General features: G+C 42.1%; 1 protein-coding gene across 1 annotated transcript in view; it reads right to left on the reverse strand.

Annotated features, from left to right (window-relative positions):
* The window catches only part of LOC148831607 (zinc finger protein 609-like), a 107,566-nt gene that overhangs the window by 11,791 nt on the left and 70,677 nt on the right, over positions 1 to 25,098 (reverse strand). Inside the window, exons 3-4 of the mRNA XM_088921499.1 lie at positions 9,334 to 9,559; positions 776 to 863 (exon numbers count right to left, since the gene is read on the reverse strand). Coding sequence (XP_088777625.1) covers positions 776 to 863; positions 9,334 to 9,559 — 314 coding nt within the window. The remainder of the gene's footprint in view (positions 1 to 775; positions 864 to 9,333; positions 9,560 to 25,098) is intronic.

Here is a 25,098-nt window from a genome sequence, read left to right on the forward strand (position 1 = left end):
TATTTGTGGAAAGCTGAAACATTTTTGTCCTATAAGTCACTTTGTAATGGAAAAAATATATTTTATGCATCAGCATCCCAACTGAGGTTCCAATCATTACAGAAGGCATTCGCATGAGTAACACCCTTACTGAAATTCAGATTCCAGCAAGAGGCTTTTAACTGAATAAAAAGAGTGCTGCAGACAAGAAATAGAGATTTCTATGTGATGCTCCTTGTATCACTTATCTAAGCAACTGCTTAGTTCCGGCACATCACATACCACCCTATTCACAGTTTGAATTCTTCTGTCCTGAATGTCGATCAGATGCCTGAAGATACTCCAGCAGACAGAAGATAGGGAAACGCTCAGTCTGCCACTCAAGAGGTAGTGAGAGTCACAGTGATTTCCTAGAAAACAGTCTGCTGGCTTAAAGCTTCTGGATGACTAAGCTGATAAAAAAAATGAAAAACAATACTGTGTACTGTCTACAAATTCTTCTTTGTATTCCAGAATATTAATGGGGAAATTAGCATTTTTTAAAGAAGATTGCTAATAGCAGTAAACAAAGTTAATAAGCATTCTCTTTAATTTTCTAAGAACTATGAAGTACAACTTTCTAGAGCAATGAAAGAGAGTTTCAATGTGAAAGGAGGTAATAGCTTGCTTAGATATTACAAATAACCACATGGGCAAGAGGGGATTCACAGAATATTCCTTTTCATATTTCCACTGGATTATCAAGGGCACATGAATTTCATCCATTCTCTGTTTACAAAACTCTCGGCGTCCTCACCTTGGAGGTGCCCAGTCGTGCCTCGTACAGTCTAGCAGAGTCCCAACATAGGTCTTGTTTCTCCAAGTGACATTGACAACCAGCATTCCTGGAAAAGAAAAACAAGCAAAGATAAGACTTAAAACATTTATGCACTGATTCCAAAAGGAATGTACATTGGCTACTAATCTTGCCCAGTTTGTTGTTATTACTCCCAAAGTGTACTTGATACCAAGAACTCCAACATATCAATGACAACACAGCCATGTGGCTGCTTTCAAAGCTTCATTTCATGATGATAAAGGCTAAGGTAAATATGACATGAGCTCGAAAGAAGCTTATATCATCAATTATAATAATAATAAGTATCAATAAAAGTTACAGATTATGCCAACTGACCCATTAAAATTAAAATGAATTTAGTAATTATAATAAAATCACATTTTCTACCTGCTTTCACATTTTAGAAAAATAAAAATTTAAAAAGTGCACATAAAAATATTAATTTGATAACAACATGAACGAAAGCATTCCGCAGTGAAAAGGGTGTGCAAGGTTTCTTGGCTCAGGATTGCAACTATCATACATTACTGTATCGAATGCTGCTACTAATTGGATTTTCAGCTTCAAAGCAACTGTCAGGCCTTTAGTGCACAAAACACAAAAGAAAAACTGAAGAAATATTTTGCAGTAATAAATCCATTTATAAAAAGAAATCCAGTGTTATGAAAGGAAGGGATCCCATTTTAGTAAGCAAATATCTTCAAAGAAAAAATGGAAAAGGGAAAAAAATCAGGCTGCTAGCTTCAGAATCAGTACAGTAGAATGCCTGACAAGCTGGTTTTCCTTTTTAATCGATAACAGCATGATTTGAACAGCATACTTTGGCAGCGTACTTCGTTTAAATTTTGCAGACCCATTAGTAACTGAACTGCTGTTCACTGGAAAAAAAAAACTTGTTTCATTCTACAATGTTTTTGATCGTGTCCTCCAACTGCCTTTGTTTCCAGTTTCCTGGGCTCTCAGTAAAGGTCAAATTATTTATGTCACACTGAAAACCACTGAAGCATATCAAAGAATTTCCAGTTGTTGGAGCAAAGCCTGCCTGCACAGATTTATCTTCTGAAGGGCCGTGTGGCTTCTTGACTGACTGCTTTGATTCTGCAAGTGAAAGATTTTGTTAAAGGGCTTCCTAACAGTAGGTGGCAGCATCTGTCAAACTTGACAATTCTGTCTACTGAGAAGCAGCTGCAAAATCCTTTAGTAATAGGCTGTTTCATTGATCTTGGCTATAACAGACTGGTATGCTCTTGACCAGGATTGCTGGTTTAGTTTCACCTCCAGCTATGCAGACCCACATGATGAAACCAACATGAATTCATCATTACATCAAGCCACACACACAATCCTCCAGATAGCTGATTTAAGGTACTTTACAAATAGAGACACTTGTTCTTAATCCTACAGCTATTCACTGAATGGAAAAAATAGCGATGACTTGCACAGCACCTGTGTCCTGCTGTGTTGCTTTAAAGTTAATTGTTCAGAGTTAATCAGGAGAGGCAATGAAATGCTCATTGGGACAGCGTGTTTAAAGATCAAATACCACTTGCTGTGCTAATTCTTGGAGGTAAATGTGGGAAATTAAAACCACCAAATTACAAACTGCCAGCAGAAGAAGCACAAGGTATAATCAACACTGCCAAAACTGCTTTCCACTTACAAAACTTGGATAACGAATGGATATCTCTTTCTTAACTTTACAGTTTCAAATATTAATATCACAAATACAGATGTAATTCAGCCTGACTGTCAAAATATACTGAAAAATAAGTCAAAACACCAGACCAGCCAGAGTTGCATACATTACTAAAACACAAATGTGTGTGTGTACATACTGAATATTTCAAAACGCTGCCTACAAACCCACACTGTTCTCTTTTGCAATGGCTGCAGGCCTCGGGCCTCACTGCTGTTTGAGATCTTTCCCCTGGAGGTGACCTGCGTTTGCCAGCTCAGCCCTCCCAAAGTAACAGGAGTCTGCAGTGAGGTAACGTGTCTAATGGCACAGGAATGCTTTGCTGGCAGCCTGTAGACTAATTCACTTTTTATTAGCTCAGGAAACTTCTACTCCCCACCCCCCTTCCCTGTGCGCCATCTCCTTTTCTGTAACGCAAAACCTGTTCAGCTTTCAGTTTGCTCTGCGGTTGCTGTGGGCTGCCTCGGCACCGTGCCAGCCAGTGGGTGCAGGAGACGAGGGGCGGTGTACACTTACAGACAGCCACACACACACGCAGCCGTTAGGGCCTTCATAGACACACAGCAAGGGCTAAGCATGTGTTCAACACCCCAGTCCTGCAGCACTGTAAGTAAACAAGGCTTTTCACCCCTCCTGGGTCCTTCTGTTATTCCAGACAGCCAAGCACGGGCCTCCGGGTCCTCAGCTCTAGTCTTGCGACAGATTACTCCTTTTTGAAGGGATTACGGAGAGCAGGGGGGTTCAAACGAGAATAAAATAGGTGAACTAACAGATTTAGACCTCTACAAAACTTGCCAACTGTTTTTCTTTTTACAGCAGGAGACATTTATGCTCAGACATTTATGCATAGGGGGATAGCACTTCCAAGCTGTAAAGACTGGAGGCAGTCTAAAGTATCAAGGCAATACTGTCCAGTACTTCTCTGAAATGTAAGATGAGGCTCATGAAGGGTAGGAGTGATAGGTTCATATCTGAAGCCATGTAAAGTGACTGAATTTAATATTGCACTTATCTTACTTTGCAAACGTAGCCTGAGTGAGGCTGTAAGATCTTACATTTTCCAAACATCCAACCATTTGTTCCTAAAGTATAAGCATGTAACATTTCTACTCACCCTCTAGTACCAACCTAAACACCTTTATTTGCACAGCACCAAAAATAATCTTTTAATTACTTAAGCTAGTTGCTTTGCAATGAAAAAAGTAATATATTTATATACATAATATAAAATATATAAAATGTATGAAAGGGACAAAACATAAGTCCTATAGCACCTCTGTTGAATCCCTATGCGTCAGATCACAGATTGTAGCATTCTTGGACCATGTGCACAAGATGAGTTAGTATGTGTATTTTCCCATTTCTTTTCTGACTTGTTCTTTGTATATCACTTGCTATATTTTAATGTCTGTTTCTGCTTAAGATTTTGACTTGAACTTTTTCAGGGAACTTTTTCAGTCATACTACATTGATTTTCTAAAGCTCACTGACAAGAAACATGCAGCCGAATCATAAGAGTACTATAAACACCAGGACTGCTGGACTAAAGATATCCATTCATACCAGAGCTGGACTGCCTGTGAGCAACTGTGCACCAGATCTTCTGACAAGCAGAGAAGGAATGTTGATAAGACACAAATGTACTCGCTTGTCATGGGTGAATGGTTTCCAAGATTTTCTGCAGACGCCCTCCACTGTCTCAGAGAATCCAGCTTGAGATTTACCCACATAAGAAAAGAACCCCCCCACCCAGATGTCTGGGGTCACTAGAGGAACAGATTTTCGGAAGCCCTCCTTCTGTTAAACTCATTAGAGCTGCCCAGACCATACTGGCTCAGACTAAGACGGTCGTCTCTCTGGTTGGCTCAAAAATAGCCAGCTGCCCTAATGTTTTTGAAGAGAAAATGGGCTTTTGTTAAAATCTCTTCCCTCCCGTCCCCCAGAAGGAGCAAAAGCCATATAGTTGGCAGGAAAAAAACATGTTAGACTTTCATCAAAAAGCTCTTAATGATACTAAAAATTGACAAGATCTCAGCAGGCTGGACCCTCAGGTCACCAGCTACATCTGCCCATCAGGAGTTTCATTAGGCGGCTCAGTCTTCACTCACAGCCCCCCTGCTGCACCTGAACGAGCCAAGTCTGCAGGCCAGCAGCTCTGTGAACTGACCCCTACAGTCCTGCCACTGTGGTTTTAGTCATTTAATTTTATTTGGACAATGCCTTTTCACTTCACTGCTGGCTGGCGACGAGACGGATCTCTGTCATTTCATACACGTTTCCAACTGAAACAATTACCAGTACCCACCGTTAAAGAACGACCTCCAGCTGAAAATAAGCCTTTTCCTGCTTAATTAAAAGGAACAGTTTACGTCATCAGTGGCACTCTTTCTATTTTATTCAAGAGTTATTGACTAATTTAAGATGTGTTCTGTGGGATTTTTTGTGTGAAAAACAGGACTACACGACACCCTGTTTGGTGAAACGCCACACACACAAAACATCCCTGTAGCACTCGTGTAATTCCCCTGGCAAAGAGGTTACTGAGAATGGCCAAGCCCAGCTGGAACCAAAAAGTAAATAAAAGAAGAAAACTGCTTTCCTAATCACAGGTTCTTCTGCAGTTTTTAACTTGTGCGACTACTGAGGCAGCCGTGACTGGTTGTCCGAGGATGTCTAGTTCAGACATAAGACAAAAAATCAGCCTCATGGGATTAAAACAGAAAGGTGCTCCTTACTAAAATGACAAAACCTTCACACATGGTAGATCCAAAAACACGTTTCTCAAGTTTAATGCAGCAAAAGGGTGGTGGGAAAGCTCCCTTCTCTTTATTTTACAGAGAACTGTGATGTTCAGAAACCGAGCCAGAGATTTCTTTTGTGAAGCTGTTGGGCTGGAAAAAACGTGAATGACTCTGCTCTCACTTACTGTCTCACACCTAACATAAACCAGGAGCTTTTAAAACGAATCCATTTCGCTGAAACCTTAAGCACTTACAGAGCTGTGGAGAAATGAGCGCGAGTCAGGATGAAGGCAGTTTCTGACACGTGCAAGGCACTGCTCAAATTTCGACACCTTGTATCGATTATAAACACATGCTTCTGCTGTTGCTTTTTATGAACATTTTTTTTTTCCGCTCCACACTAAAAAAATGAAGATGTCAACAACGGAAAAATTGGGCCTGCCTCTGGCCAGAATCAATTTCCATTCCAAATCTGTCTTGTGTGGCTAGCTGCGTGCGTTCTGGAAAACAGCCACATCCACCACTGGAAAGAAACCAACTGTGAGTGAGAAAGACCAGGACAGAGGCCTAACCACAGGCAGCACAGTCGAACCAAACTGGCCAAGTGCCGGGCAAGAGCGAGTGCAAGCAGCTGTGAGAGCTACAGGAAGACATGCCGACTTTCAGGGTCTTTCGTGCATTCTCGATGGGTTCTGCCTTTTATGTATTTTTGTGTTTTGATGGGTTCTGCCTTTTATGTATTTTTGTGCGTTATCGCTGCCAAAATATCCATCTTCATTTACACTATTCAAGTACAAACAGGGGGAGGCTGAGAAGAACCAGTCGTGCCTTCAGAACTGCCTGGCGAGAGCTGGGTGTCTGATTTAACACAGGGGTTCGAGGCACGTTTTCAAAAAAGCACCAATGTTTGCGACGTCCGAAAAAATCTACCTCAACTGGACTTCCTTTATTAAATATTTTAAAACGCAGTGTAATAATAAAGGAGGACAGAAAGCTAAATTCCCTCACTTCTTACCCTTCAACTTCAAAGGATAATAAACATTATACACATAATAAAAACTGAAAAAGTACTGCAGCTGCTAAACAGGTTGACTGCAATGGCAGATGTTGACACCATTATTCATTAATTTTCTTGAGTTGTACACTTGCTAAATTTGGACCAAGATTTTTTTTTAAGACTGGGCAGATCAAAGCAGGCACACCGAGCGTCATGAAGAAACAGGTTTACATCAGGACCCTGGCACCAGAGGACTCTTTGTAAAAGTGCAATGATGTTCTCTTGCATCAGCAGAAGAACTACAAAAAGGCTTTCAGTGGAAGCAGTGAGCCTGGAAACATGTCAGGCTAACATTTTAAAGCAGCAGCATGCAGGCCTCAAGACTGTTCATGCTTTATGAACATGCCCTTCTGTCCACCTGTGAGGACAATCATCTTCAAAAGTCTTGTTAACATCCTTGCATCTTCCAGACACCAGCCCCTACCACTCTTCCTACACAGCAGCACTGGCCAGTTTGTGGGACTGAACCTGGGCAGAGATGAACTCAGGCTCCTCAGTCCAGTCATTATTGACTGCTCAGATACAGAAGTCCTCCTTCAGCCACAAACCGTTGTTTAAATACTGAGTACGAAAAGCCAACATTTTGTGAATTGACAAATATGGCATTGCTAAAAGAAAAATTCACAGAAAAAAGGGTAATTTAATTTAAGGGTAGATTTAATTAAATCACCTGGAACCTCAAAAAACAACGTGGCAAAACAAAAAACACTTCTACAATAGACAGGGGAATCGAAAGGGAGTTCCGTCTTTTCCTGGTCCAAAACAACATTTTACATCCATTTATAATTAGATTGGTCTCGGACCTTCTTTTTAAACTGAGTGCAAGTCTAATGTTCATTCCCTCTACAGGTCCTAGACTGATACAAAAGCATTATTCTTTGGATTAAAAAGCTAAATCTCTCTATTTCATTGCTTTCCTAAAGATCTGTGAAATTGGTTATCAAATGACGTAGCTTGGAGGATTGGTTGTCAAAACCCCAGAAAAAGAAGATCTAATAGGTACACAGTTGTAGTTGCTCACTGTCTAGAGCAGGACGTCACTGTGTAGAAAATGTTTCTTTGTGGTACGGAAACCAAAACTAAATTCAGTGTACAGCTGCACCTGACAAGATGCTCAAAATACCTGGGAGGAGGAGGATGAAACTCCATGTGGCCCCAAGATTTCAACAGTCACCCCCTTTGCGAAATAAGTCTGACTACGTACAGCAGGCCTGCTGCGTCAGGATAGCCCATTCGGGACAGGACTTCTACAGGTGGACAGAGAGGTTGAGACTGCTCTCTCACGCGCACGCGCACGCGCACGCGCACGCACACGCACACGCACACGCAAACTAGAACTTACTAAACCCGTTCAAAAGCAAGTGAGAGAAAAGCGTGCGGTGTGTGTCAGCGCCTTTCCCCGGCGGACAGTCTGCTCCACTGCAGCCCGAGCGGCCCCGCGCACCCCACGCCTGTCACCGAGACGCCAGTCTGCTGCTCAGGGGATGACACCGCCACGCCTCACTCCCCCACAGCACACACGGACCTCCTCGCTGCCAGTTAAAACCCACCACCCGTGGCAGCGAAGCAATCCCTCCCACACGGGGCATGGACTGCGACGCGCCCAGAGGAGCCCAGGCCCGGTGCCCACCCGTCGCTGACGTCACGGAAAGCTGAAGTCTCGCAGGGAGCAAAGCAAGGTCGCTGGCTGGTGGCCAATGCCATACATACAACCTCTCTTGTGCCGAGCACTCCTCCCCCCTGCTGTAGACCCCAGTGCGAAGACAGAAGACATGGGTCTCACACACAGACACGAGTGCCCGGATCTGCGCTGACAAACTTCAGGCTGGGTGCAGACTCCGAATGCAGAGCTTGTGTGCAGGCTGAAGGATCCCTCCGCACGTTCTTTGAAGATTACATACTGCACATATGATTCACTCAGAATGACCAGCATTAACATCTTTTGTCTTAGCTATGCAGCATAACCACAACAATGACAAAAAAAAAGATAATACCATAGGATTACATAAGACACCAGCCGGAGTCTGTTAACTTCTAAATTCAGGTTCCAGCACTGGGAGTCTCTCCAATACTACCCAGCTCTGCTGCAAGATTCACTTGCTTTCCCTGTGGTGCAGGACACAGGGCCCTGGTACTGGTGGGTGGCATTTTAAAAAGAAGCCTGGTAAAATCACTGGAGCCGATTCCAACCAAAACAGATAAAAAAAGACAAAGGGTTGCTGAGGCGAGTGAGGTATGAGGTGACAATGATCTTTCTACACTGAAAAGCAATTTACTCGAGCTTAGCAGCGCATTTAAAACACAAAGACAGCCTGCCTGCCTGTTCCAGGAGAGCTGCATGCATCATCTCCTGGAAGCACACATGAGTGAGAGATATGGCTAATGTGTTGCTCATTTTAAAGGAGACCTGCTGCGCTGGAGTTGCCCACAATGGCCTATCAGCTCCATAGGGACCCTCATCATCTTCCTCGAGCCACTGCTACAGCAGGAGGTGTGTACCACACACTCTAAATCTTAAACTGATATAAAGATGCCATATGGCAATTTTTCTTTCAGTAGTTTATCAAAGCACACTGACAAAACCGCTTCTAAAATTAGATTTATTCTCAAACATGACTTTTAAGAAGAATTACATCTGTAAAATTCAGTTTAACACTGTAATATTCCGACGTTCGACAGTGCAGATCGACGAACATCTGCTAAACAATATGTCACCCGCTCTCAGTATTGCGAGATTATCAATTTAGAAATCTGATTTAGTTTCCATTTACTTTTCTGTTCATAAATTTAATTAGGATTATATAGTTTGCCACTTCAACCATTTTCTGAAACCACCTGGAACAACCTCCTCTGTAATAAAGAGATGACAGACCCAAGTAACCATTTTTGTTAAAGGATTCTGAAGCAACACATCAGAAACTTAGGAGCAGAAATAGATGGACAGACCCAGCTGTCATGTAGGCACCTCCGTGCCTTCCTGCCAAGCCAAAAGGAGTAATCCCGCTCTTCAACGAGCACTTACCATCTTCTGTTTCCTGCCAGACGATGCCTTCCAGGTTGACACTGGTCCCGGGTTCACAGGGTCCCAAGCATTCGGGCTCTGTCGCCAAGGCAACATCAGAGGTGTTGACAGCCACTGAGCGTGTCCGGACCATGATCTGCTCGCAGGGGGAGGCGATGTCATTGTTCCCAGCTGGAGCCAGGAGGTGCAGCGGGGGAGGGGCAGGGGTGGAGACCGGAGACTCCATCTGTGGGGCACAGAAAAACAGACCCACCGGTGGTCAACCTACAGCACCACAGCAGAGGAAGGCTGTAAAACCCAATACTCTATTAGGACTCAAGTCCCTCTCCTTGACTGGACTCTGAAGAAGAACAGCTTCATCATAGTTTTGTCATATACTACCGCTATCCAGTAGGGTGTTTAGGCATTTAGACGGGATTCTGACTTAGAGGCGTTCAGTCATAATCCCACAGATGGTAGCTTCGCACCATTGGCTCCTCAGCCAAGCACACGCACCAAATGTCTGAACCTGCGGCTCCTCTCGTACTGAGCAGGATTACTATTGCAACAACACATCATCAGTAGGGTAAAAACTAACCTGTCTCAGTAGGGTGAAAAAAAAAATGTTCATTTTGACAATGATTGCTTTTTGATGTGAACAACTGCAATCTGTACCTGTTTCACCATCTTTTGGCAACAGAAACAATGCTTCTTTTATTCCCTAGAAATCCAAATGGCCCCTTTCAGCTCTCTCACTGCTAAAACCAGAAACCGAAAGTGAATGGAGGACAACCAGTGTCTTCCCAAATGAACGCTCAGACACTCACAGCTTCTCCCTGTGTGACCTAAGCCAGCAGATGCTGCGGAGCTTGTTAAATGCTGAAGGCCAATCTGTGCAATTTTCAGCTGTCTTTTCTGAATAATGAAGCACAATAAGATAATATAAATCCACACACCTTAGAAAACTCTCATTGTGTCTCAAGACACAAAACGTTTTTTTTTACTGCTGCCTGTTACACCTGAACAGGTCACAGTGACCAAGACCTCAAGTATCAAGTGTTTCTAGAAAATGTAAAGAAGGCAAAAGGAACAAAAAGACAAAAGAGAAGAATTTGTCCCTGCAGTGGTTCCTGAAAACAGACTGTTACTAGAAGATTTTCTCATATGTTCTGGTAGGACATTCATTGATTTTTTTTAACTTTTATAAGCTAAAGAGATCAGAAATGTTTCCTAAGAATAAGTAGTTAACACTTCCTTGATGTTGTGAAATAAAAGGTAAGTGTCAGGACACAGACTTTCATTGCTCAACTTGTTTTCCTGACTAGAGAGCAGGAATGTACAAACGCAATGTGGGAAGTTACACTACCAGACAGATATAACAAACAAAAGAGTCACCATGGTATACAGGAACAAGACTTTCTATGATGAAAACTGATTCATTTAACCACTATTGAGGGGATCGGTGATTGTTCGCGACAAACACAGCAGCTGTGTGGAGTCAGGGTTAGGGCTCTGGGCTGGCTGTGTGTTCAATTCATGGGTGGACCCCTGCTGTGGCACCCTTGAGGAAAGTACCTCACCTAAGTTCAACAAAATACCTCAACACAATCCCCAGCTGTATAAATGGGTGAAAGTGTAACTCACTTTGGATAAAAGCACCAGCCAAAATTAATAAGCTAAATATACAATACAGGAGAGCCTTAGACACCTAAAACAAACCAGACATTTTGGATCCTGTGAATTATGTTCTTTAGCCAATGAAGACAATCCTGTGCCACATTCCCAGTTCTAGACAAGGTTTATGAAAATTTCTGCAGTAGAAAAACAACTTCAGAAAAGAGGGTAAAATCTTATTTTAGGTTCGAAAACATGACCAATCTGAAGCATCACTCCTTCCAAAGTCATAATAATGTGATGTGCTGTTCTAGCAGTACAGCAGTGATACAAACATTATTTTGCTTTTCTGGGCTACAAACATGAGGGCTCAACGGTCAAGGGCAGCAATGCGTAACATGAGAAAATGAGAACGATTGCCCCCCCCAACCCCAGAAAGTGTTTTCTGAGGTATTCTGCTCCTATGGACGACAACAGTCTAATTCTGCTATCCATAAAGCACCGTAATTCTGTTTTCACTTGGTTATCAAAGTGAACTGGCACGAGAACAGAGCTTGCCTTTGGAATGTGGGATGAGAGAAAGTGCCTCTAATATTGACTTCAAGACAGGAAAGAAAATGTAACTACACAAGTACTTGAAATAAGCATTTGCCTGTCAGTAAGTCAAGTAAATTAAGGGTGAAAAACAGCCTTTGTACCTCATTAAGCAAACAAACTTAAGTGGCAATAGGTATAAAACAGAGGATAAGGGATGCCTGATGTTCTGAAGTATCACGTAGCAGCTGCCATGCAATATGAATACTCAGAAAATTCACAGCCTTACTCGGTGGAAGTCTGGGTACATTTCCCAGAGTACTCAGGATATACTTTCAGTTTCCCTCTGACTCATACAGAAACCTCTTACTTTCATGAAAGGGTTAATGGTTTGGTGTCAGTTTACAACACAAGAGTTACACAGGCTGGCTGCCTGTGAAGCAGAGGAAGCAGGTAATCACCCCGCAACAAGCCTGCTTTCAATTAGCAGCCTGTGAGAAAGACCCAGGCACTGAACTGGGGTCAGTGAAAGACAAAGAAGCTCTCCACACTGTGGGCGATATCTACAGGCTCCCACACCGCAGCCCACTGCTGTGTCTGCATTCGCCAGACAGCCATAGGGGATTCTTGATCCAGACACATTCCTGCGCAATGGCCCGACATTCTCCGCGTTCTGGTTTCTTCTCATTTTTTGGAGGGAATTTACTTTTTTTTTCTAAAAAATACGTCACATGCGTATTTCTGTGTTTATGGACGTTGAAATTGAAAATGGGTTTTGTGGGCAAGCCACAGAGGTGGGGTGCGTGATCTATTTCACCACGGCATCACAGTTTCTTTAACAAGAGTCTGAAGGGCTGTACACAGAGGCCTCGCCCTCCCAGGCCATTTATTTTGGCAACCTGCGAGACATACCACTTGGGGCACAGCATCAGACAGGGCCTCAGAAAACCATCATACAAAGTCAGGGATATGGCAGAAATAAGTGAATTTACAGCATGGAGAAAATCAGTCAAAACAGAAAACAAAAGCCCAGCTCACTCAGGAGCTCTACTTGAAAGGACCATCTTCAGTCCATAACCATTACCTGCCAGGTAGCCAAGCTGCTTACTGGCTTCACATTAAAGCAACACAGTGATGCTCTGAATTGCAATCCACAAACTACGCACAAACTCTTGACCACTTCAAAACGTGGTCGTAATGCTTCCAGTCCCTCCAGCTCTCCAGTTCTATTGCAATAAACTCAAGAAGAATCTGCTCTCTGATTTCAGGCAGAAGACCAGCTCTCTTAGGGAGGCCTTCGCTTGCCGGTGGTATACGATCACCTGACCAATCAGCTTGGGCCACACACTGCAGGACATCCTCACAGGCTTCTGGAAATGTAGTTTACCCTCCTACTCTAATGTCACTGTTGACAGGCTAAAAACTAACAATCAGGGATAAATTCATTATAAATGTGCTTGATCATCTGTACATTGGCAAACTTTTCATTCTGCAAGTGTAGCTCTTTATGTCTCCATTTTAAACATATTTACAGATACGAGCACAAATTCTTTCATTTAGGGTTCTTACGAACCCTAGTTATTCCCAACTTGGCAACGTGAAACCCATTGCCTGCTCCATTTCCAGCTCTATATAGCCACAACTCTTTCTGGATTTATCAAGGTCTAGCATGAAGTAATTGATTTTCCCTACAAAGTGTTCTAACCGGGTTTGCCTCCACATAAAGCAGAGTGGTACTGTTCAACTGTTTAATCTTTAGACCTTGTGGATCCCTAAGTGGCACCAGGATTATGCAGAACGGTTAAGATTTTTTTGTAAAAAAAAATTGACATTAATGAACGCCTTTTTGCCAAATAAAATATAACTGGAAATTTAATTTAAGCATTTCGCAAAAGTTCTTTTTAAAGTTGTTTAATATTACCAGTCAAAAATGTGTCATGCGTCTTTTGGGAGCAGAATGGCAAAATACACAGGCAGCTGCAATACCATAGAACCGCTCCTAACAGGAGAGGATAAGCAACAAAATGAACAATGAATTAAATGGGGTCACTTTATACTGTCCCTAAAAATTATAGTGAGTCTCTCACACTATGCGCAAACTAGGTGAGTCAGGCAAGAAATCCCCACACACACCCCGTGTGGAGGAGCAGGGAGCCAAACTAAGCCCTCCTGGACCGGAACAGAGTTTTGCAATAGGTCTGGTTTGATTTCAGATTCAGCTTAAGTTTCCTCATTCTGTTACAGACATGGAAAGAAAGGAGTCCTTATCCTTTGACCCATTAGGTTTGCTGGTTTTATTATGTACAAAAGCCTTCTTTACCCATCTTTCCAACAAGACCATAAGAACTGAAAGGTAATTAATTTGCATACCTGCCTTTCCACTCATTTTCAAAGCAAATGCTATCAAGAGCTTTTATGTCAGAGCTGGCAAACACAGGAAAGGGCCAATAGAAACTCAATTGTTATGTATGTGGTAGTGTCCCTAAGGTGTTTACCTAAAGCAACAAAATCCCTAATGAATTGAGACAAGAGTAGGATCTCTAATTACAGGAGGTGCAGCTGCTTACTGCAGCTAGCGGAGGTTTTGAAGATGGTCCTTCAAGGCTCTTACCTTTAAGGATTTTTTTTAAATTGTGTTAGAAAGTATCTGACGTAATTAGATGCTAATATAAAAACACAAAAAAGTCTTTGAATCATCCCCCCCCAGGCAACCACAATATAAGCTATGTTCGAAGAGAATGTGGTATTTTGCAGTTGATTTTCTCCTGCATACCTGCAGGAAATCTGCAAGAGGGACAGAGTATATTAAAGGCTTGTCTAATTTATAAAAAAGCCAAGCAAATGTTATACATGTTTGTATAAGGATGATGGAACATTATGAACTGACAAAAAGATGTACAGCTCTCACTCCTACGTAGTGTCAACACAGCACAATAAATTAATTTCTCAGTCACATTTTGAGGCTGGTTTCCAAAATGTAATTTTGGAAAATTATTCACCAAACCACATTTTTTCAAATTAACTGAGCTTCAAATATGCTCAGTTGCAAAGCTGAGTAGTAAGGAACGGTACATAAAGAGGATACAAGAACTTTTCTGTTATACAATAATAGAACGTCACTGGATTCTAAAATGAGGAAATTCTCTTGCTTCCCTATGAGCTGGTAGTCGGCAGATCTTTTGTGCAAGATGAGCGTGCCTGTTATCAAGGTGATCAGACAAATTCGCCTTATGCCACCATAGAAGTGATCCACCATTTTAAAGGATTTAAGTCTCGGTGTTAACTTGCTGTTAACTAAAACTGGGATTAAGAAGTTGAGCTCAATGGTTTTAGTCAGGATTATGTTAGGATTAAAGTCTGAAAAGTGGTGACAATTCACAAAATACAGGTTCCTGACACAGTATGGCCAAGCCTGATCACAGAACGTGAGCTTTTCAGTCCCAGATAGTAAAGGAAAATTTTGAGGGAAAAACAACCAAGAGGTATTATGGAAAATGTAACAGAAAACAACTAAAGTTTATCTCAGAAAACAAAAACATATTCTTTTACCCTTTACCCTGTACTGATGCAAATCTTAAGCAGAGCCTTACATACATTTCCCAACATTAGACTGCATGCTGTACAAATGGTCAAAAAAAGTTCTATTTAGTCTGTTTACTAGAAAAAGTCTCCTGAAAGAGGACTGCTGGTCTTGAAAGGTGTGGAAAACAAAGAGCATCAGTATCCCCTTTAACCCACAGTCATACACACAGTCAAAGCCATGAAACATTTAAAGATCGGGCTTGTGCATAAAGTCAAAATCAGTCAAGATAATGTAAAGCAATGAGACTCAAGACAGGGAAAAGAAAGATTTTTTCCTTACACAAATAAACAATGAAGTCTTGGAAGCCAAGCAAATTCATGTTAATTAACAAAAGCCATTCTAGCCTTCTTCCATTTTTGTTAGTCATGACACTTGAACTCTGCTGTCAAAAACACTTTCCTGAGAGAGGGGCGTTCAAGAAATGATGTCATTCCCAAGAGCTCAGCTTCCAATGTCTGCATTTTTCAATTCCGACGGAGTTCCTGCATATCCTACTATAGCTGACTGCGAGAATGATTGAGAGTTCAAAAGTGCCACGCATCACGTCTCTGGCATCCAATAACAGCCTGGGAGCTGCTGGGAGAAGGAAGCCTAAGGCCAGGATGTTCTCAGCAGGGCCAGAAACAACAGTATGGAAATACATCTGTTGCACAAGTGGCCATGTCTGCACAGCGCAACAGGAAAGAGAAATTACGCTGGCTTTCATGCATTCCTAACGAATAGTGCTGAAAACTTGAGAGCTCGCCTTGGGAGACGCACAGGTCTGGCTGTTATAACTGAAAGACACGTTGCAGAAAAACACTAGATCTGCGAGAAATACAGTATGATTCTCTGTGTGACGACAGCCTGAACCTTTACTCAAGTACAACAGCAAAGGCAATTTTATTGTGCAGTTACTCAACACAGGAAACTAGAACGAGAGCACGTTTTAGAGCATTTACCTTTTCGTGAATTTAACCACTGCACTAACAGTTTCCACAGCATCATCAAAGCTCCTACATTTTCAAAACATACAAACTAATTTAAATAGTACACACAAATACTCCCATCCCAGTCTGGAATATCATTATCTTACAGAGGATGAATTATGAACATTGATGACAACCGCTCGATAACTAAATCCAAATTCGGACAATAAATTCCACTTACTATGAGAGAAACAGAATACCATTATTTGTCTCTACAGCCCTCATCAGAACAGTTAAGGTTGCCCAAGGCCATATACTGGACTGCTGCCCTCCCATGTTTTTGTCATTCAGGAAGTCACGAGTTCAATCGTCTTCACACAGTTCTCCCCAAGAGGCCTGCCTAGTAATAGGCTCAAATTTTCTTAATTGCTTTGTTTGCTTTTTCACTATACCACTAGACCCTTGATTTCAGATCAAGGAAAGCCAACTGCTGAGAAAAATGCCAACCTCCCTTGTTCTTTCTTTTTCAATTTAGAATTTGGACTTGCTTTTTATGATACAACCACCCAGTTTGGAAACCAAAAATCCTTTCTGGCTTTGCTCAAAGCTGCAATCCCTGTACATCACAGGAAAAATAATAAAGGACAGAAAGTCTGGGGGAGTGCCATGGGCCTCACCAAGGTCACTGTAAGCCTGTGGGCACCAAAGTCACATTTGCCAGGAGCTGAGAAAACGCAGGATAAATAATCCTAAACCAACTCCCGATGATGTTCAGACAAGAGCAGGCTCTGGGGTGCCTCTAAACTCCCTTTTTGAAAGGAATGAAAACAAAATGCTACAACAGGAAGACACACCGTGCCACTGCCCATGTCAAGTATTATAGATGCAGGTTACAGCTTTTTAATGAGCCTGCCTCATGATCAAGGGGTCCTTTGATTTATTCACTCTAAGTGCTGCACTTTGCAAGCTGTGCCGGAGAGACACAGGACATCCATTTCACACAGATGCCAGGCTAGCAGGGGGACGTGGCTATTAATCACAATCTAGGGGATCAGGTGTAAATCTCCGAGCGTCTCCTCGCGCTCTCCGCCATGTCCAGCACGCCACCTTCACGATCGGCCCCTGCAAGCAAGCCAATCTGTCTGCTTGCGGCATCGGCGACAACCGCACAGCAACGAAAGGCTCTGTGTGGCTCCAAGTTCGTTCGCCTCTGTGGGAACAGATGAGGAAACACCTCGAAAGGGCAACAGCAGCACATGGACTGTGATCTCCATACAGATCTCTCTACAAAAAAACTAGTCCTTCACACTCATGTTATACTTCAGTGAAGAACAACAGGACTCCTGGCCAACTGTCAACTTCACTGAAAATGCTTTTGGCTCTTGTTAGGTCTAATCATGTCAGAAAAATCAAGAAGTCTGTGGATTCAGAAGCATCCCATGTCTGAATTACATGAAACACCCTCTCCTTTAATCTGGACCAGAATGGCAGGTCAGCCTTACTAAGCAAGTCATTTTTATGGTCAGGAATCTGAATTAGACCCGTGTCAACTAAATGGTGGACTTCTATTTAAAAATAAAACAAGAAATGCAGCACTTCAACAAAGCAGAACTGTTATCAGCCATTTTAAATTACTTCAAGCCAAAATAGTTCTGTCAAAGTTGTGAATGGTTACACAGTTTGCATTGAGCTCTCACTGGAACCACACAAGCCTGCTCAGATGCTTCACAGGAAGCAATCTTCTGGGCCTAGGGCAAATCAAGCTGTAAGCACTGCATCTCTAATTACAGAGGAGCTCTGATTAAAAATTCGATTTTAGAAAACCAAACACTGCCTTTAATTCAGGTTCCTTGGCCCCTGTAACTTCCCAGACTGACCACATTTGAGGTCCCAAATTGAAAGATGCCAAGCAGCCAAAACTGGTATGGCTCATTCATGACTGCCACTGCGGCTACGGAGATCAGAAACCAACACGACTACAAGTTACTCTGCAAATCAAGCTATAACTTCCATTTTGAGGTTTTCCCTACTCTGTCCTCACAAATCGTGACCAATGCTGTTGTCAAAACAAAACAACACAAGAAAAACCGCTGCCAGTTTACTGTAACCTCACGCTAGCTGTGGTCTTTTAATGACAGGCAAGACTGCACCTTTTGAAATGGAGGTTTCCACAAGGAAAAAAAAAAGCCAGGGAAACATAAGCACTACAAAATTCCAGCCGAGAGGGGAAAATAGAACTGTTTAAGAGTGAACGCTTCAAAATGTGTTTCCTGCAGTATTAACATTGCCGCAGGCCTTGATTCTTCTTAACAGCAGTTCGATCGATCTTTCTGCCGAGGTGCTGAAAACACTGGAGTGCAGTGAAAATGGAAAACCTCAGAAGATAAGGTGTTTGAGGGCATTGCAATCTGCATGGCAATTAAACAGCCATCCATCCATTTTCTAACCACTTCATCCAATCCAGGGTTGCAGGGGAGCCCCACAAAAAGAGTCATGCAGTTCTTCTCAGCTTTACAAGTATTGAGTTCTTGATTAAGATTGTGCTGTTAATATTTTATAAACTGGACATTCCAAATATAAAAACACTTTTACTTAATATCTGAAGTAGACTGTATCTACTTGGTGAAAAGCTTGTCATGAGATGTTTTAAGTATATTGAATAAAGGAAGCCAATGTATCTATTATTACTGTCTTAATCCAATGCCTAAAAACCTATCCTGGCCTTGTAACTATACTGATGCAACCACAAATTTATTCAGAAGAACATGAAATATTCTCATCTACATTGATGATAAAAAAACATTTTTACATGTACTTTTTGTATTTATGGTCAAATATTATGGATAAGCCTATTGCCTGCAAATGCAATTGACGTGCACTTTAAAAAAATAACACATATTGAATAAAACTGCCTCCCACCACCCACTCCCCAAGATCTGACAGGAACTGTGGAAAGAAAGGTGAAACAGCTTTTAACTGTCAATGCACAGGGTATGTCTGTTCACTGCTTTAATGTTGCAGGTCGTGCAAAAATAGCACTTGATTCACTGTTCACTGGCACACATCAAGGGGTGGACTTTCATCCCAGCCACGCAGAAAGGACACAGGGCTGTAACCCTGATTAAATCCGACACTCAAAGACTCTGCGCCTAATTCAATCAGAAAAACGCAATCATCTTGAAGAGACATACTGTACAACATTACAACCACGCAGTCCTTTAATTACACTAAATGCTGTTCTTTTGAGAAGGATTAAAATACAGCATAGTCTAGCTAGAGAAAAACAGCTTTTAAAAACATATAACAAAACATCGCATCCCAGTGCTGTAATTACCATTAAAAACTCACCTTTAAAATATATAGTGTTTTTAAAAATGGAGACAGCACCTGTTCCACAGGCTGTGTACTGCATTCTATATTCTTATTGAGCAAATGGGCTGTTTTGGTGATGCAACCAAGCCGAAGGCACCAGCTGAAGGCAGGAATAATGCACAAAGATCAGTGCCTTATGTCAACGATAGCCTCTTTCCTAAACAGAAAATGATAAATGCATTTTTGTATGCTGTTCATAACAGACAGAAAAATGTAACAAGCGCCCACAAACAGTTTAAACAGGGGAAACCTGACAGGAAATGCAGGCAGCTGAAGAAATTTTCTGTAGGAGACAAGAGTGGAAAGCCGACTATATCATATGGCTTTAGGGTCTGAATTTCCTTTCATCTCCTGGCCCTTAGCAACTGCATCAGGCTGTTGTTCACCTGTTGCTAAGAGGGAAACCGCTCAGTGCCCATCCTCCATCACTCACAGCTACATCAACAACAACAAAAATCCTTGCATAGTATTCAAACAGACAAAAAAAATGAGAAAAGATTATGAGGGAGACCACAACAAAGCTATACAATAAAAAAAAATCAACCTGAAGCGAGCACACATCTGATCTTCCATAGAACCCAGCGAATACAATTAACCACCTGTTCGGCTCAAAAGAAAAGCGATCTGAGAGGCGACAGAAAATGCTTGGCTTTACCTGAAGAGGAGCCCTTTCCATTTTCAGTGCTGAATTCACTGTATGTCCTTTACGAAAGAGGATCCTTGCTCACTACCTGTGTAGTGAATGAGAACGCGAGAGAGAGAGTGGGCTGGATAGCGGGTAGTGGTAGGGGGATTAGGAATTTCCAGGGGGAACAAGGCCACTCTCGTCTCATCAACACCTGTAATTTACCAGCACCCAACAGCTGAACATGGCAAAGAGTAGCTATATGGAAAACAACACTTCCCAAAGCTAATTGAGCATGGCAAGGTGTAACTCGGCTCGCAGGTACGTTAACCCTTTCAAGCACCACAGGGGGAAAATCTATTTTGCCACCTTTTAGCATTGAAAGTTTTGTCTTTTCATTCCAACATGACGAACAGTTCTGTCTGTCTGCTTACAAACCTTTAGAGCTTAAGACAATATGGACAGACCTTAAAATAAAAAAGGGAGAATTCTAGTTCAAGGTCTGTATTAAATCAGTAGTTTTTATATACTTTATAATGATTACGGTGATGCAGTAATGCTGATCTAACATGAGAAACCATCGACCAATAATAAGAGGCTTTTCTACAACCAGCTGGTACTGAAAAAGCAACTGGATGTCCACTTGTTAGCTACTCTTACATTTGCACCGAAGACATTTTTAAAAATGCGTTTCATTTAATTGATGACTAAACCTTATATATCTGATGCCTAAGGTCACGTATTCATTCAGTATCTTGCAGTGTATTTTTAAACCCAGCCATTGTCTTTTACTGGGACTGAGTACCAACTCCCGTGCCATTTCACCTTCAACTTTCAACAATGCAGTGCATCCAGTATGGTCATCAGGAGATCCTACAACAGGGTCCGAAAAGGTTTGTGGGACAGGAAATAAGTCTCCCACTACTGAGATTTTTACAATTATAGCTGTCAAGAGAACAACAGTACATGTCAGCCAAATGCAGAGTGGTGCACAAAAATTAGAGTTAAGATTTAAAAAATCACAACACTCATTATGCATCAAAGCACTGAAAAATCATCAGGGATTTGCCTATCCCTCTTGTGGATGTGCAGAAGTAAAGCACAGTGAACCCATTTTCAGAGACAGGCTTCACTGGATCTCTGTTCTGACAGTAAAAACAAATTAAAACCGTGTTAACAGGCAGTTACACAAACCAGATGTTCTACAATTTTATGCATTATTTCAGTTAGAGGCTATTATTTTGACCTCATTTTTAACCCATTTTTTTTCTTGTGATGCGATTAACAGCTGCCGAAGTGAGCGCTTTTCTTGGTCTGCCCCCATGCATGAAAAGTGGCACTAGACATGCCACAGAACAAGTTTCCACCAGGAGATCTGTTAGCTGCAAGTAAACAGTGACACCTCTCATCATGATATACAAACAAGAAAAAAAAGTTTAGTGAAGCTCTCTGCTTATCAATATTCAAAACTACAGGGCCAGTGAATCCAGCAGGTAGCATGTTTTACTCTTGAAAGGGCATGTGTCCACGCAGCATCGCGCCACTGTTCCACAAGTCACTGTATGCATTACGTCTGTATAAAAACAGGAAGTGCATCATATACATTACAGTACTGAAGTGCGGAAAGTTTCATTCAAAGATACGAGTGAAAATCAACCTTAACCCCAATCCCCTCCACGCCCTCAGAAAAAAAAACACTGTTTTCTGCCAATGCAAGCAGCTTGTAAAAGCCCAGTTCAAATCTGCAGTGATAACCACGAATAAAATAAAAAAACCTGACTGCAGCTGTACCTTCCCTCTGAGACTTGGCTGGCTGGCCTACCCCAGCAGGTGTTAAACACACAATTCTCCGGATCGCGGCAGAAGCCTGGCCCCCACCCCCACCCCTTGAACGGCTTGGCTGGGCCTGTGCCTGGCATTGTGTGACTCCCAGCTGGAGGGGGGGGGGGGACTCGTATTGTGAGGGCCTGGGGGCCCTCGCCCGCCTCCTGAGGAGAACGAGCTGCCGCCCCCCCAGCCTCTGCGCCGACCTGAATTCTTCCACTGCTGGCTGAGAAAATGGAAGTGCACTTGCTGCCCGTATGGGACACGGGCTCGGCAAGAGTGCTCTCGCACGCCGACCATGAAGCATCTCTCTCACTGCGGCGCGAGAAGATCTCTGCTCACACTGTCATTCCGCAGCGAGTGGGGAACATCTGGTTTTCTGCTGTGGGAAAACCTCTGTCAACCCGTATATATATATATTTTTCTGTTCTCTCCCTTGCTCCACTCAAGTCGTCACTGAACCTGTCTCAGAGAAATCAGCTCTGCGGGCCTAAATCGGTGAAGACACTCCCGCAGAAATCCCACGGCGTTGGACACATTCCAAAAGGGAGAAATGAAAAGAAGAAATCGCTTATCACTTACGATAAGAGCAGGGGAGTACAGAAGTGTATTTTCCGAAACCACAAAGTGATACAGGGCCAAAAAAAACAACAAAGAAAACTGAGAAGACCATCTCTGCTGGTCTCAAACAGTTTCACAGTGAACTCAGCTCCTTTCATCTGTGCCTGGAAACTACCGGAAACCCCTCCCCCACCTCACCCCCCTCCTGACCTCAAGTCATTCCAGAAGCATTTATTACAATAATAATCCACATTCTTGTCAAGGTCACCTTTTCCATTTCTAACTGAAACCCCGCGCTTGAAATCTGACAACTGTAAATCCAGATAAGCTGCCGAGGGCAGTTTTAGGATCTCTCTCACAAACCTACTGCTTAGTCATGCACTGCATGTCACAATTTTGTCTATCTTATGGGAGGCCAAAAACGTAAATCACAAAACCACAATATACATCGCCTCATGACACGGCTGGCTTTGCACACCGAGCAGCAAACACACAAGTCTTGCACGAACCAAAATCTCTCATTTCCAGGATCAGCTCAGCAAAGCATAATCATGTGGAAGTCTAAATATTTATTTTAGCTAGTATTTTTCCAACCATACTCTAAATGAGATTTACAAACTGCACGGGTGAAAGGAATCTGTAAATGTATTCCACAGTCCTTTGTAATCCATTCAAATGATACTCCACTACATACATCTATCATTTTTACTATTCCAAGGATTATTTCAAAGACATTCATTATGGAGATTAACAGTACACCACAAATAAATATAACACATGGAGAATCAATTTAATCACTAGAAAATATTAGTAATACCACCCTTTAAATAATGCACTCACTGTTTTTCCTCTCTTTGAATGAATTTGCCAGAAGATATTGGCTTTTTGAAAGATGTAGGCAGAAAAGTAATGTAAAACATGAATAGTACCAGCATGTATTTTTCCTTACTTAATATATGATCCCTTATATATCTTTAGAGGGCTATAATGTAACACAGTGGTGTTGGACCTTATATCACCTTACCAGTCGCACTGTACTCTCATTCTTTATCTGATTTCAATGAACTGTGAAACCTTACTTTGAATTTGGCAGAGCTTGGCTTGCACAATATAAAGCCCTTACATCAGTTTATAGTTCCCTTTGAGGGTTACTGAATGGTGCTTGCTTTGCTGATAAGATTCTGCTTATCCTCTGCAGAAGGAAGTGATATTCTGTACTGAAATAAAAGTCTGATAAATTTCTCTGTTCCTTCTCTAGTCACCCCACAATTCAACGGAACTGCCTGCTTTGGAAAAAAAAAAGAGAGTGTTTCTAGAGGGCCAGAGTGCTTTCACTACAAGTCTCAAGACTTGCAAAACAAGTTGTTATTCTGCTGGTGCTATTTCCCGGGAGACCCCCACCGAAAGCTATTTATAGAAGCGCACGTCTTCAATTGGGCAGCAACCCCCCTGGTGGGCGGGACTTCCTCCTACAGAGGGTCAACAGACAAGCAGCTGTACAGAGGAACCACCTGCCCAGCCTGCACTCGCATACAAACACATCACTCAACGTCAGCTCGGGCCCAGCTAAGGATTTACCACTGCATAACAATACGTTTCAGCATTTTTAAAAGAAGAGGTCGACTAATTCTATAATAGATTCTATACTTTGATATAGGTTTGATATAGTTAAAATATAGTTGATATAGTTTTAATTTGTCTCTGCTTCTGAAGCCTACCATTCATATTTTGTAAAGCCCAGTATGTATCTGAATTTAAAACTTTCTTGTTGCGACATATTTATTGAAAATACATGTCAAATATGAAATGGAGTGTTTTTTGAAGGATCAAATCACTACACTTAATTTTACAGTAAAAAGCTCACTTTCAAACACATGATATAAAAACAGTGAGAGAATTAGGGGAGAAAATTAAAAAACAGTAGTTCTAGCAATTTGTGCACACAGGTTATTCAATTCAAATTCTGTATTTCCGCATCTTGCGATCTAAAAACTGCTGTTTAATTAATGGAAAGATAAATTTAAATGCGGTGCTCTGGAAGTTAGATCAAAATGTTCTATATAGACCACTATTTTAAATGTGTTCTGTAAGGGATTAAGGATTGATTATCTGCTTTTTTCCTGCTATTTGTAGCTGTAAAAAGATGCAAAAGAAGGCAGAACAGTCACATACTACAATAACATGTGTAAGGACAGTGAGCCCTCTGTGTGAGAAGCTGAGCTCAACCTCCAGCCCAGATTGCTGATGTCCCCCTCTCAACACACAGAGCCCCTTCTTCCAGACACGTCCGGGCTCGATCTGCTCTTCCTCTGGCCCAGCCCTTCTCTACTGGCTTGCTTACATGAGCCTTGTTTCGGTCTTTAAAATGAATTGCTAAATGGGCAGTGATGCAGCCCAGACTGCCCAACAGGACCGCCTGACATCTTCCCCATAAACAAGGATCTTCACAGCAACCTCACTGTAGACTGCAGCAGCCTCCTGTGCTGCACAAGTGACCTGGCCACTTCATGGCTTTTACAGCCACGAGCCACTAGACACACCTAGAGTACAGTACAAGATAGCAATGCTTACTATTAATAAGATTAAAGACTTAAATATAAGCTCTTGATGTTTTGTGAGGAGTTAAGGCAATAAACAGCTCATTTCCATCCCATTCATACCGTAACGTTGCCCATACATGTTGTGTTCAATCAAAAAAAAAATCTAAAGAACCTTCTTTTCATGCTGAATTGTGATTCATGGACTAAAGTTCTGTGGCAACACGG

Source organism: Atractosteus spatula, chromosome 7 (assembly GCF_055471065.1).
Source record: "Atractosteus spatula isolate fAtrSpa1 chromosome 7, fAtrSpa1.hap1, whole genome shotgun sequence".
NCBI classification, from domain to species: domain Eukaryota; kingdom Metazoa; phylum Chordata; class Actinopteri; order Semionotiformes; family Lepisosteidae; genus Atractosteus; species Atractosteus spatula.